Genomic DNA, 14,636 nt, shown 5'->3' with positions numbered 1-14,636 from the left:
CCCAGTGAAGGAGCATCCTCCTGCAGCCCACCTCCTTCTCTGCCTACTGTTTACTACCTCGACACAACAGCCAGCATCCAGTCACCACCAAGGCCAGTGAAAGAAGACCATCTCTGCTGTGTCTACAGGTGGAAATCTGCCATTAAGAACAGAATTGTGAGACTACCATAACACTAGTAAGCTCTTGTTGCCTGTCATGTGTCACTGTTGTTGTAACGTACAAGCGCCACAAGATGGCAGTAGCTACATGTAGTATGGTATGTAGACTAACCTTTCCAGGTTAGGGGTGATTTGAGTCATGCCCACATTGAACACAAGTTAAAATACCTGAAACTTTTGTAATGATGTTCAAAACAGAGAAGGGGTGAGGAAAAGGGAAAGAAATATGATTTTAACCTTTATATATATAATGTAAGAGCCACCCCTAAATAAATAGATAATAGCCTCGAGTTAATACACAGCATGAGGGGAAAGGAGTTCTACTGGAAGTCTCCTGGTTACTCCTGGTGTGTGTGTGTGTGTGTGTGTGTGTGTGTGTGTGTGTGTGTGTGTGTGTGTGTGTGTGTATATGTGTGTGTGTGTGTGTGTGTGTGTGTGTGTGTGTGTGGTGCTCTGTTGTGTTTGTAAGGTTTGTATGGTCTGTGTGTGTTTTGGGCTTTTATTTCGAAGGGCTACAGATGTATGAGCTGGTGCCTTGGGGATTAATGTCATATGAGCTGGCACCTTGGGGGTTAATGTCATATGAGCTGGCACCTTGGGGGTTAATGTCATATGAGCTGGCACCTCGAGGGTTAATGTCATATGAGCTGGCACCTCGGGGGTTAATGTCATATGAGCTGGCACCTCGGGGGTTAATGTCATATGAGCCGGCACCTTGGGGGTTAATGTCATATGAGCTGGCACCTCGGGGGTTAATGTCATATGAGCTGGCACCTCGGGGGTTAATGTCATATGAGCTGGCACCTCGGGGGTTAATGTCATATGAGCCGGCACCTTGGGGGTTAATGTCATATGAGCTGGCACCTTGGGGATTAATGTCATATGAGCTGGCTCCTTGGGGATTAATGTCATATGAGCTGGCACCTTGGGGATTAATGTCATATGAGCTGGCACCTCGGGGGTTAATGTCATATGAGCTGGCACCTCGGGGGTTAATGTCATATGAGTTGGCACCTCGGGGGTTAATGTCATATGAGCTGGCACCTCGGGGGTTAATGTCATATGAGCTGCCACCTCTGGGGTTAATGTCATATGAGCTGCCACCTCTGGGGTTAATGTCATATGAACTGGCACCTCTGGGGTTAATGTCATATGAGCTGGCACCTCTGGGCTTAATGTCATGTGAGCTGGGACCTCAAGGGTTAATGTCATGTGAGCTGGGACCTCAAGGGTTAATGTCATATGAGCTGCCACCTCGGGGGGTTAATGTCATATGAGCTGGCACCTCGGGGGTTAATGTCATATGAGTTGGCACCTCGGGGGTTAATGTCATATGAGCTGGCACCTCGGGGGTTAATGTCATATGAGCTGCCACCTCTGGGGTTAATGTCATATGAGCTGCCACCTCTGGGGTTAATGTCATATGAACTGGCACCTCTGGGGTTAATGTCATATGAGCTGGCACCTCTGGGCTTAATGTCATGTGAGCTGGGACCTCAAGGGTTAATGTCATGTGAGCTGGGACCTCAAGGGTTAATGTCATATGAGCTGCCACCTCGGGGGGTTAATGTCATATGAGCTGGCACCTCTGGGGTTAATGTCATATGAGCTGGCACCTCTGGGGTTAATGTCATATGAACTGGCACCTCTGGGGTTAATGTCATATGAACTGGCACCTCTGGGGTTAATGTCATATGAGCTGGCACCTCTGGGGTTAATGTCATGTGAGCTGGGACCTCAAGGGTTAATGTCATGTGAGCTGGCTCCTCTGGGGTTAATGTCATGTGAACTGGCACCTTGGGGGTTAATGTCATATGAGTTGGCACCTCGGGGGTTAATGTCATATGAGCTGGCACCTCTCTCATATGAGGGCTTAAAATTCACTTTGCAAACTGGGGGGGAATACTCCTCTTATGTTCTTCAGATAGGGGGGATTTATAGACCTTGGGGGGGATTTTTTCAGCCGATACGATAACCGGTAAATATCTGTTTCTCCTGTCCGATAACAGATACGATACCGAATAACAATTTCACATTTTTGTTTTTACTTAACCTGTAGTTTATGCACACCTGGGGTATTATAATATGATATGAGTGTTTTAGTAAAGTGTATCACTCAATACAAAATATAAAGGCTTTAATACAACCGAAAGCCTGTGGCTGCTTAGTCTCCAGATAAAACACAATGACAAAAGACATAGTATTTATTAGACTCTTATTCAGGGATGCAAAGTCATGGATAGTTAAAAAGGTGACAGATACCAGGGCAGACACAAAATCATTCACTGAAGTGCCCTATTTTGGGATGAAAAAGGTGACTCACTGTTACCTAAAGGTGACTCATTTGCATCCCTGCTTATTATTATTCTTATTCGCTTCAGATTATATTATTTTAATACGGCGATTTTCTCTTTGCAAATGAGGCAGGCAGCATTCCCTTTGAACTCGACGAAAACATAATCACTCTCCCACTTCTCCTAAAACTGTCTGTGCTCGTCATCAACCTTTCTTTTGTCTTTTGACAGCAACATGTTCACTTCTCAACAAAAGACAACATTTTAGCGTGCAAATGTTTTTCTTTCCACTTGGTTTTTCACTCGGGTGAACCGAATCACCTGATTAGCAAGCCGCTGGTCTGGAGTGTGAAGCTGTGTTGCCAGATACTGCTGACGGTTTCCAGCACAAAGAGTTCAAAACCCAATGCACTCCGCTGTGTTTTACAACGAGCGGAGGTTCGGGCCTGATTTCACTAAAACTTGATATCAAGTGGCGTGGCGGGCCGTGAGTTTGAAACTCCTGGAAACCATTGCGGGATTACTCCCCCTTTATAAATTGAAAATATGCGGGAATTTCCAAAAAGATGCGCGAATCTCGCAATCCCGCGCCAAATTTTGAGCCCTGGGTTAATGTGTGGGGTGGGGTGGGGTGGGGGGGGTGTCTGCGGGTGTGGGTGTGGGTGTGTCACAAACGTGACACAAAACGTGATTGATACCGCCCGCCCGCCTAGGCAATCTTAAGGATGATGATCTATGGCATAATTAGAGAAATACGTTTGACTCCATATAAAATGATCATAACTACATCTTATAAAAACTATAGTAATGAAATTAAATGAAATTAAATGCAAAAAAAAATACAGTTGACAAAAAATCTGAGGGGCACCTGTCCCCTCAGATTCAATGAGCATAACGTCTCTGTTAAACACAATCTCCCACAACCGTTTCTTTTGTTACTTTCAGATTAGACACTGTGTCCAAACCATGATTCCTTTGTTCCTCCAGCTGCCCAACATACATGTACTACTCAGGGCCGGCGCGTGCCGTGCACAGAATTATTTAACTTCTGGACCTTTGTTTTTGAAATCCTTCCAAGGGTTATGTCTGTCCATCATGAACCCTCTCCTCATCAGCTATCTTTGTGGTTTCAGAGGAGTTCAACATTTTATCATTGTTGCTTTTACCATCCTGTTGGGAAGACGTTGCTTAACTGAGTCACTGGACTCTCCCTCAACAGCTGTGGCTCCAGGATGTTTTGCATTTCCTTAAACTTGAGAAGATCAAATTCACACTCAGAGGTTTGACAAATGAATTTGTCTGCCTATGGCAACTCAATCTACTAATCTACCGTACTTACCTAATATTTATCAGAGACCAGCCTAGACCTATGCACCCAAATGGGCCAACTTTGGGGGTGGGGGTGTAGCCTATATATTTGTATGTGAAGGTATATTTGTATAAAATACTTTTGTCACTATTGTTATTATTATTATTGTAAACCTCCCTCCCCCATTCCACTGTGATGTTTTTAATATACTTTATCTTTTTTTACTTCTTTATATATTTTTATATTTATTTGGTGATTTATTTATTTCATGTTATTTGTTTTGCTCTCTGGTATAGGTCAACTGGGTCAAGTGGGCGTGGCTACATAAGGTGAATAGGGACGGGTGGGCTGGGGAGGATAGGACAGTGGGGGATAAGTGGGGATATGTGGGGGTTGTTGTTTTAATGGAGGGATACAGGCTTTAAAAAGAAAACTACACGTTGTTTTTGTGATTTTGTACTGCTGCTTTTTTCACTAAAAATATGTAAAAAAAACTAGGGCTGTCAATCGATTAAAATATTTCCACCATAGTTAATCGCGATTAATCACAAATTTATCGCACAAATTTTTATCTGTTCTAAATCTACCTTTAACCGATATTTTTCAAGTTTTTAATACTGTTATCAACATGGGAGTAGACAAATAGGCTTGCTTTATGGGGATATGTTTATTATTATTGGAACAATGACAAATACTGTCCAGAATATTCTTCAGAATAACCTCAAGGGTGTGCATGCTGAACCATACTGTATAGTGAAGTAGAAGCATATAGGCTACTGTAGTAAGCTGCATAATTAGCCTACTGGTTCATCTGAACAAAACAAACTAAGAGCACAGCTTAGAATGGCATTTATAAATGTCTTTTGTAATATAGCAGCAGTGTTAGTAGGCTAGTGAAGACGACAGTAAATATCGGCAAATGAAGACTAAATCTAAAAGACTGGATGCTGTTGAGATTTGAGGCTGTCTTTAATTGTGCGGAATAACATAGGAGAGCTTTGTGTTTGTGCAAAGAATATGGGTAGTATCATATGTAAGGGTTAATGCACGACGAGGTGTACATTATGTAAGGGATAATGTATATTGAGGCGGTGATTACGGGGGAAATAATGACCGACAGGTGATGATTGAGCCCGACGCGCAGCGGAGGGCTTAATCATCACCTGAAGGTCATTATTTCCCATTATACCATGGTCTGGGTGAATACTCGATTCTGATTGGCTGCAAGGTGTCCATTAAAAAGTGATATTGTACAGTGATAATGGACACCTAGCTAAATGGTCTGTTCACCGTTCATATCAATGCGCCATAGTTTCAAGTGTTATCAGGAGAGCAGTTTGAGCTCTATACCCCCGTTAAGGGTTAATATGACAATTTTGGATGTTGAGAAAAAAATTGACTCGGTCAAAGTAAGTATTTAAATCACCCCTGTGTGCTCAGTTTATCAAAAATAACTCTTATTTACAATTTTGATTTTCGTTTCGGAGATTTCCCTCCCCTGACAGAAGCCGGCTCTGAGCCATTATGAGCCACTCTCCGGACAGAGAAAATGGGCGTGAACAGCCGAGGAAAGAGAGAGAGAGAGGGAGAGAGAGAGCGAGAGGAGCAGGGAAGCTTGCACTGTGTGTGTCAACAGCGCTGTGCTGTCCTCCTTTCTCTCTCTCTCCTCTCGCCTCTTCATACGCACATTTTCTCTGTCCCACAGTAAACCCCGGAGAATAATACTCATGTATAGAGTCGTTTCCATGTTGCCAAACACTATTGACAGTTTGAGCCTTCCCGCAGATGGCAAAACAAGCAGTTTTATTAGCGAACGTGTATTGACGATGACATACCTGGACTCCAACATACTGAAAGCAGATAGTTTTCACTCTACTCCTGCCTCGCGCCATTTACGTCTTATAAGACCCGCAGACGTTAACGCAATTCCCTGGAATGCGAGTTTAAACGACCCAGTTACATGGCGTTGCATTCTTAGACATTGCCGTTTTATTTTGTATGTTGTTACATAGGCTACAATTGGCCAAATTATTAGTTAGCTTGATTCTAGAATTGTGCCAGGTGTAGAAACTAAGCAGCCATTTTATCCCATGATAGCCTAATCTCGAGGGGACTATTTTGTCTCGCCGGTTCTCAACTCATATTCAAGGTTATGAAAACTAGATTTTGATTGCAAAATGCATGGAAATATAAATGACTGGTCTTATTGTTTTGTTGGCAAGTGACCATGGTATAAGCGGGTTAATGCCCTTCGAGGTGTACATTATCACTTTTTAAGGGACTTCGCGGAGGCAACCATCCTCGGCTTCGCCTCGGACGGTTCACGCATCTCGCGTCGTCCCTTAAAAAGTGATAATGTACACCTCGTCGGGCATTAACCCTTACGTAATCACCGCCTCAATATACATTATCCCGCTTAGAACATGGCCTACAACTAAATCATTCAATAATCTGACAAAAATAATTATTCAAATAGATTTTTTAATAGCGTTTTCAACGACAAAGCGGTTTCATTCGTAATTGGCACACAAGACACCACAGCTGCAACTGGTTGGCCTAATTAGTAGTGTTTGCTGACAAAAAGCTCTTATCAACTGATTAATCCAGGTGTGCCTAATCATTGTAGTGAGTGTTGACACAGCTGGATTAATCAGTAGAGCAGCGGTCGGTTGTCGAGAAATAATGACCGGTGAATCTTCTTGATTGACCAATCAGAATCGAGTATTCAAGAGAGCTGTGTTCTAACACTTTTTAAGGGACGACGCGAGAGGCGTGAACCGTCCGAGGCGAAGCCGAGGATGGTTGCCTCCGCGAAGTCCTTAAAAAGTCCTTAAAAAAGTAAAAGTCCTTAAAAAGTGATAATGTACACCTCGAAGTGCATTAACCCGCTTATACCATGGTCACTTGCCAACAAAACAATAAGACCAGTCATTTATATTTCCATGTGTAATAAATAAAGCAATCTAAATGGCTAAATGTCTGTTATTCATACTGTAAATCAGTCTTCCACAAAATAAAATAGTCCCTCCCACCTCCACCACCCTCCGTTTTAAAGCCGACTCAAACGTTAACTTTATCACAGGAATGCAGGTTTAACGATGTTTTGCGTTCTACATTAAATGAAGACATTACCGTTTGGCTGCTTGCTTTATTTTGTATGATAGATACGTATTGGCCAAGTATATTAACATTTAAGAGCGAAGAGTTTCAGGAAGTGACACAGAGCAGCGGGGGCTCGCACTGCATGTGCTGTATGTGGTGAAATGCATCTCTCTCTCTCTCTCTCTCTCTCTCTCTCTCTCTCTCTCTCTCTCTCTCTCTCTCTCTCTCTCTCTCTAAGGGCTCGCCCCCGCTCGTGCACGAGCCGAGGGAAATCTCCTCTTTGTCGCCGAGAAGAGCCTGGTGACGCGAGGTTAAAAATCTCCAAAACGAAAATCAAAATTGTAAATAAGAGTTATTTTTGATAAACTGAGCACACGGGTGATTTAAATAGTTACTTTGACCGACTCAATTTTTTTCTCAAGTTGCAGAAGTGCCTTATTAACCCTCAACGGGGGTATAGAGCTCAAACTGCTCTCTTGATAACACTGATGAAACTATGGCGCATTGATATGAATGGTGAACAGACAACAGACAACTTTACCAACTGTACATTATCACTTTTTAATGGACACCCTGCAGCCAATCAGAATCGAGTATTCACCCAGACCATGGTATAATAGTATGTAATTGGCCTTTGGTAGGCTATTGTTATTATTGCTACACTGTAGTTAGAATACTTACGCATCTCTGAGACTGCAGTGTCAGTCTGTTAACAAGTAGTCTTGCTGGCGAGACTAGTTAACAGAGCTTGTGAGCGAGGCATGGCTCTCTCCCTGCCTCGCTCTCCCCGCCTCTCTCTCTCTCGCTGTCGGTCTCTCTCTCTCTCTCTCTCTCACTGTCTTGGTCTCTCTCTCTCTCCCCGCCTCTCTCTCTCTCGCTGTCGGTCTCTCTCTCTCTCTCTCTCTCTCTCTCACTGTCTCGGACATCTTCTCAATTTGCAGGACGTGTGAAGTCATGTAAATGCTGTGCAGTCCCGCACAAAGCAGGACATCTGCTCACCCTACTTGAAGCTGAACTTGCCATTTTATACCCTTTTCTTCCTCCTTTTCTGCTCCTCACAGAGATTTATTTCTGCTTTAGGAGGCTACTTCCTGATTTCCAAAACTACGGAGCGGACCAAGACGCAAACATCACAGAAAGTGCATGCGTTAATCGCGCGTTAAAAAAAATAGTAAAAGGAATTTGCGTTAACGCGTTATTATCACGTTAACTTTGACAGCCCTAAAAAAACACATTTTCCTCTTGTAGATCACAAAATGTAGCCTACTAATCGTCTTCTTCTTTGTGTTTATTGGCGGATCACAAACCAATAGGTGACTGCTTAGTCAAATCCAAGTGGTGAATTCAAGGGAAAACAACACAAAGCTCCACATCAACCCAGTTGAAACTGGACAAACAGCCAACATAATAACTTACAGATGACTTTGAGTTGAGTCTTGATGTTGTTGCCGACGTTGTTGATCTCTACTGTGTAGAATCCACTGTCTTCTCTGGTCAATCCTCTGATCCTCAGTTCTCCAGTTGAAGTGTTCAGGTCACCACGATCTTCAAATATGCAGCAACATGGTTAGGGTTAGCATTCTTAAAGGATATTTTTTAACAGCCTATTTCCACCTTGGTTTATGTTGTGTTCATCACCCAGAACACAATTTTACAATTTTTACCACCAAGATCTAATCAATTCATTCTTGAATCCAAGTGGATGTTTGAGCCAAATTTGAACAAATTCCCTCAAAGCCTTCCTGAGATAAAATGTTAACAGCCTCCTCTCTCTTCTGTGAGAGTCGTCTGGCTGCATGGAATCAGGCTACTGGGATAAACCCTCCCCTGCTCTACAGCTGCTCTCCCATTGGAGCGACTGTTTCAGTCACTGCCGGATGTCCGCTCCCCGCTTATTACAAGCTCTGTCATTGGCTCCGACCATGTCAATCAGAGCGGCTTCCGCTCCCTCCTCCCTGTGTGTCGCTGTAAATAGTGCCCTGCTGCCTCAGTGAAAACAACAACGCTAACTAGCTAGCAAGCTAACGGCAGAAACCTACACGCTAGCTCGTTGCTACATGCTGAAAATGGCAAGTTGGATTGTTGGAAACTATTTTCCAAGCGCCGCCCATCGCAATCCCACAATGGAGACCTGCAGCACCAGACTCATCTCACGGTAGAGAGGGGAGGCTGGCCAGACTCATCTCACGGTAGAGAGGGGAGGCTGGCCACCAGCCAGACTAACAAGCATGAGACGGACGTAGATGTAGGCTACGTACGGGCAACCTGAAAACATGATGCCTCGGGCCACGGCTAAAATAAAAAAAACACTGCACCGTTCAGCAAACATCTGAGAGAACAACTTGTCTCCTCTCCTGTTAAACCTGAGCTGAAATCATCCTGAGTCTCAGTTTACCTTTGAATTGACGATAGGAGGATATCTCCCCTCCATCCCACTCCATGGCGATGCCAGTTCCATGTATCCACTCTACGTTAGTGATGGGACCAGTCACAGAGTCTGGCCTGAGGACAACACTGCCCCCTAGTTTCCCATAGAGTAGTTTTTCTGCAAAGACAGAAAGAATGGAAGCTGTGACATTTTAAATGTGAGTGTGTGTTTTGGCAGTGTCAGGGGGGGGCGGAGCAACAATGCTTCAGCTAAACATCCAACCTGCTTTGAGACTTAAAGACATGTCTTGATGTTTTGACTCATTCTGATATTTGTCTTCGTCAGCCTGTTGTGACATAAAGGTAGAAACAGTTTTTATCAGTTGTCCTTTAGTGATCCCAAAAACAGCTTGTTAGCACGGCCATCGCTCCTCCTTGATACTGAAACACTGACAGTCTCATTCAGGGTTTAAACCAGGGGTGGACTTATGTGGGGGCCAATGGGGGCTGAGCTCCCATATAAGGAGTGTCTGAGAGGCCATGAACACACCTGTGGGGCTCTAACACAGTTTCCCAAAGACTGGGTCGGGACCCACAGGTGGGTCGCAGGAGATTTTATTCGGGCAAATATATTTGCATAATTTCTTCCAGTATTTGATGTAAAATGTGTATATTGTTTTACTGAGAGGAAATAAAAACTATGAGACAGCCTGTTAACTCATTCACCGCCAAAGACGTCTTTGACGTGTTATCAGAAATAGCCCTCCCCGCCAATAACGTGTTTGACGTGTTTTTGTTTTTATTAGTACAGCGCGTAGTTCAAACACTTCCCCAGCCTGTGACATGTTTTCAGGTCCTTAGCCACAAAGGCAAGCCGACAACACGTTATCAAACACATACCGCAGCTGTTGTTTTGAAATTAGCAGGAGGAAAAACAGAGAACAGAGAAACGCGCTTCCTTGTTGCAGAGGAGAAACGCCATTGAAATGCCCCTCGGCGCGCTGCAGAGCTGATCGGCTTGCTGCAGGGCAGCGGACATCGAAACCGCGGTAGTCAAACCCGTGACCAACATGATCGATCCTGGTCCCTGGACCCCGTTCCTATGTGCCAGCCCGAAAGAGACGAGACAGAGTCACAACTGTGTGAGGAGGAGAACAGCAGCCTCGCCACAGAAATGGCTTTCACACAGAGCCAAGCAGCAGAGCAGCACGGCCACTTTCCTGTCGAGAGCGAGGAAGACTGGATTCCAATGCGACAGGACCCGGATGATCTCGCGGTAAGGAGTGTGTGTGTGTGTGTGTGTGTGTGTGTGTGTGTGTGTGTGTGTGTGAGTGAGAGAGAGACTACACTGATCTCTGCATTCTATTCTATGATCACACTCACTCACACTGAGTAAACTGTATTGTTGAATGTAAAAAAAGCACATCATGTATATATATATATATATATATATATATTTTTTTTTCATTTGTGTCATAACGAATAATATTTACATGTCTGATGTCAATACAGTTCAAAATAAAAGAATTGAGAGCGAGTTCTGCCTGAGATTGTGTGATTTAGAAAAATGCCATTTTCTGCAATTTCTTTTCTCAGAGAGACCTTTTTGGTGAAAACAGGGTGTATATAAATGGCTATAAGTAGAGTACAGAACATGCTAAAAGCTCACTTTTTTTTTCCTGGTGAACCCAGAGACGTACATCTTCATTTTGAGGTATTGCAAATCACTTTGGTGCTAATAGATAATTTACTGTGGGTCTTGAAAGATGACCAACAATTATGAAAATCTTTGGCCTGTGCTAAATATTGGCAGTCCTAAATTAGCGATTTAGCCTATCAAAAATATATATTCAATATAAATGGCTGGTTTACCAATTCAAGATAATATAAGGTGATGTGGAAATGGCAATACAAATGGTGAGGAACATTCATTTAGTCACAAACCCGCTCTCCACTCTCAACCCACCATCAACACAATGCCGTTGTGTGTGTGTGTGTGTGTGTGTGTGTGTGTGTGTTTGTGTGTGTGTGTGTGTGTGCGTGCGTAGACCTATTTGTCCGAGAGTGAAAGTGTTGGACCACATAATGAGCAGTCTCTCGCCCTCTCTCTTCGCCGCCCCCCGCACCCCTAACGTCAAGTTTCCCTTTTTTAGAGACCCCCACAAAACTCAGATTATAACTCAAACCGTGGTTAAAACCTTTTAACTAGTGATGTTAAAACAGGTTGACTTGGGCATCTGGGTAGTGTAGGTAAAAGCACTCTCCTATCACTGTGGAGTAGAGAGCTGCGCGGGCCTGAAATCTCGGCCCGAGCCCTCCCCGGCCCGTGACATGCAGGCCCGTGCCCGACCCGGCCTGGATGAGTCATGAAATTAATTGGCCCGAGCCCGTTGCGAGGCCCGACATCAATATCACGATATGACGACACATCTCTCTCTCCCTCTCTGTGCATGCCGCTGAACTCGTTGGTCCAAAACGTTGCTAGACTGTGTTGCCTAAAGACAAACACTGCAGCTTTCTCTCTGTCTCTCTCTCCCCCTCTCACACACGCTACCGTGGCCATCAAAATCCACACATATTGTCTCGAGAAAGAGCACGTTAGATCGTTTAATTGCCAACAGCAACAATGCCCACAAACTGAAACATTATGTCACTCAAGCATATATCGAAATTAAAACAGCAGACTTACCGTTTATAGCTGCATTGAATAACGTCACATTAGTGTCCTCACAATGTATGGTAGATGGGTTCGTTTTCAACAGGTTGAAATGAGCTTTCCCTACTGCAGTGGGGACTGTTTAACTCTCCCCTCGCAAACTTTGTTTTATGTCCATCGATCTTATTTCTCTCTCACGACACGGACACGGACACACGCGGCTTGTTTTGTTGTTGTTTTTTACGCTGACAGCATGCTGACTGAACGGTGGATTGTGGACTGGAGTGGCAGACTAACGTCACGGTGAGGGTGTGTGTGTCTGTGTGTGTGTGGCTGTGGCTAGGCGAGTGTCTGTGCAGTGTGCGCTCCTCCTCTTTGTCTGACTGCTCTGCTGTGTAAAATCAAGCGAGTAATACAACGTTATTTTATTTAATTATTGAAAAACGGCCCGACCCCGGCCCGGCCCGGACCTATTAATTAAAAAAAAAGAAAAAACGAGCCCGGCCTTGGCCCGTATTGGCAGGCCCGAGGGGCCCGCGAGGGTACCCTCGGGTTTGCAGCTCTCTACTGTGGAGACCCGGGTTGAATTCCCGGCAGCGGTACTTCCAGCTTGGTCAGACGTTCCACAGGCAGGCTGCTGTAGACCACTTCATCTCTGATCTGAGAACTCCCTCAGTAGCTACCTGCTGCTGTAGACCACTTCATCTCTGATCCGAGAACTCCCTCAGTAGCTACCTGCTGCTGTAGACCACTTCATCTCTGATCTGAGAACTCCTACAGTAGCTACTAGCTACCTGCTGCTTATTCTGGACTGTGAGTCACATCTAACTCAGTCTGGGAACCCAGAGTCTATCGTCTATTGTCGTGACTCTGGGTTCCCACATTACATGGACCACAGCCTGAAGACATTTCAGATGTAGAACCTGTAACAGTGGCAAATATGCCTGCTACGATTTTGTAAAAGTTGTTGCAGTAACAGATTAAGTCAGTGGGTGGCAGGAGTGTTCCTTGTTTATACTGAGACTGAGTTACAGCAACAGACTGAATCAGAGCCACTCACTCTGAGACTCGCAGCTTGTCTCTTCAGTAACGACTTGGGTGTTAAACTAAATCAGTGGACTTGGGTGTTAAACTATATCAGTGGACTTGGGTGTTAAACTATATCAGTGGACTTGGGTGTTAAACTATATCAGTGGACTTGGCTGTTAAACTATATCAGTGGACTTGGCTGTTAAACTATATCAGTGGACTTGGGTGTTAAACTATATCAGTGGACTTGGCTGTTAAACTATATCAGTGGACTTGGCTGTTAAACTATATCAGTGGACTTGGGTGTTAAACTGTATCGGTCGACTTGGGTGTTAAACTATATCAGTCAACTTGGGTGTTAAACTACATCAGTAGACTTGGCTGTTAAACTATATCAGTCGACAACTGATCCTGGAGAAATAAGGCAATGTCAAGACCTGTCAACCCTGAAGTCCTGGGGGGCAGCACAAAATCTATAAAATTCCAATATATGACTCAAAGACTAGTATGTGCAAATATCTCAGAGCAAAACTGAAATAAAACTTGAAAAGCCTAGACGAAATCCAGCGTGTGGATGTACCAAGATTATTAAATCAGAATTTCAGAATTATAACCATGTCAGGATTCTAAGATAATTATCTCTGAATATGTTTCTGAACTATGAGATCTATTTGCAGGAGTCATTCATTTGTAAAAAGAAAATAAGCTGAAAACGGCATATTTCCCAGGGGAATGCAATGTGCTTCCATACAATTTACACACGCTTTATACTCAATAAATAAATACATAAATTAACAAAGAAAGAAAGAAAGAAAGAAAGAAAGAAAGAAAGAAAGAAAGAAAGAAAGAAAGAAAGAGTGTTCATAGCTAAGCCTGTAAATCAAACTTACGGGACTCTGCAGCCAGCAGGCAGACCCACATCAACCAAGTCAGAGTTACAGAAGGCGACATCCTCTTCTCTAGCCTATAGGATATTACAGGATAGTAGAGTATATTACTTTACATTGTATTACAGTATATTACAGTATATTAGAGTATATTACAGGGTATTACAGTTTAAAATACATAGGTTCAAGGTTTTCTTGTACTTAACTTAAAACAACAAGAACATTACACATACGCCATTGCACATACCCCCATGATAAGGTGCATCTAGTCACTTCTAGTTAGTTTCATTTATCATTTTGATTGACTGAGGAACAAATGAGTGTTTATATCGCTTATATCTACAACCCGGAATTCTATACCTCCTGCCAGATTGCAGTAGTTCATACTCTGGGTTCAGTACATGCAAGGGGTCAGATAAGATATTCCGAGCTTGTCGTATGCTTGCTCAAAAATGGCTTGGGGGGTGATCGGGGGGGTGGACATACCCATGATCTTCCTAGCCATTTTTGCCAGCCTAGCAATTTGAGATTTATACTTAATAGTCAGGTTGCCAAACAAGCTGGAAATACCATATCTCAATATGGATTCTATACTAGCAGAGTCAGGAGCCCAGAACACATGCTGTCTCACTCTCACCTTCCTTCCTTCAGTTTGTGCCAGTTTTCTGGCACAAACTGGTTGCCGTGCATCACCCAGGTGGGTGCTACACATCGGTGGTGGATGAGTTGAGATCCCTCCCCCTCCCTCCTCTGATATGTGAAGCGCTTTGATCTAACTTCGTTCTCTCTTTCTAAAAAAAAAAGAAACTAACCTAAACTTGTACCACTGTTCC

The 14,636-nt window shown here is 43.7% G+C and overlaps 1 protein-coding gene across 1 annotated transcript in view; it reads right to left on the bottom strand.

Annotated features, from left to right (window-relative positions):
* LOC310782486 (protein NLRC3-like) overlaps positions 1 to 13,876 on the bottom strand; it is an 89,042-nt gene extending 75,166 nt beyond the window's left edge. The window contains exons 1-3 of the mRNA XM_083643156.1: positions 13,807 to 13,876; positions 9,260 to 9,409; positions 8,281 to 8,409 (exon numbers count right to left, since the gene is read on the bottom strand). Coding sequence (XP_083499282.1) covers positions 8,281 to 8,409; positions 9,260 to 9,409; positions 13,807 to 13,867 — 340 coding nt within the window. The 5' untranslated portion in view covers positions 13,868 to 13,876. The remainder of the gene's footprint in view (positions 1 to 8,280; positions 8,410 to 9,259; positions 9,410 to 13,806) is intronic.
* Between the last annotated feature and the right edge of the window lie 760 nt (positions 13,877 to 14,636).

Source organism: Poromitra crassiceps (assembly GCF_964638095.1).
Source record: "Poromitra crassiceps genome assembly, chromosome: 9".
In the NCBI taxonomy this organism is placed as follows: Eukaryota; Metazoa; Chordata; class Actinopteri; order Beryciformes; family Melamphaidae; genus Poromitra; species Poromitra crassiceps.
The sequence above is the reverse complement of the archived record's forward strand: the minus strand, read 5'-3'. Positions and strand labels throughout refer to the sequence as shown.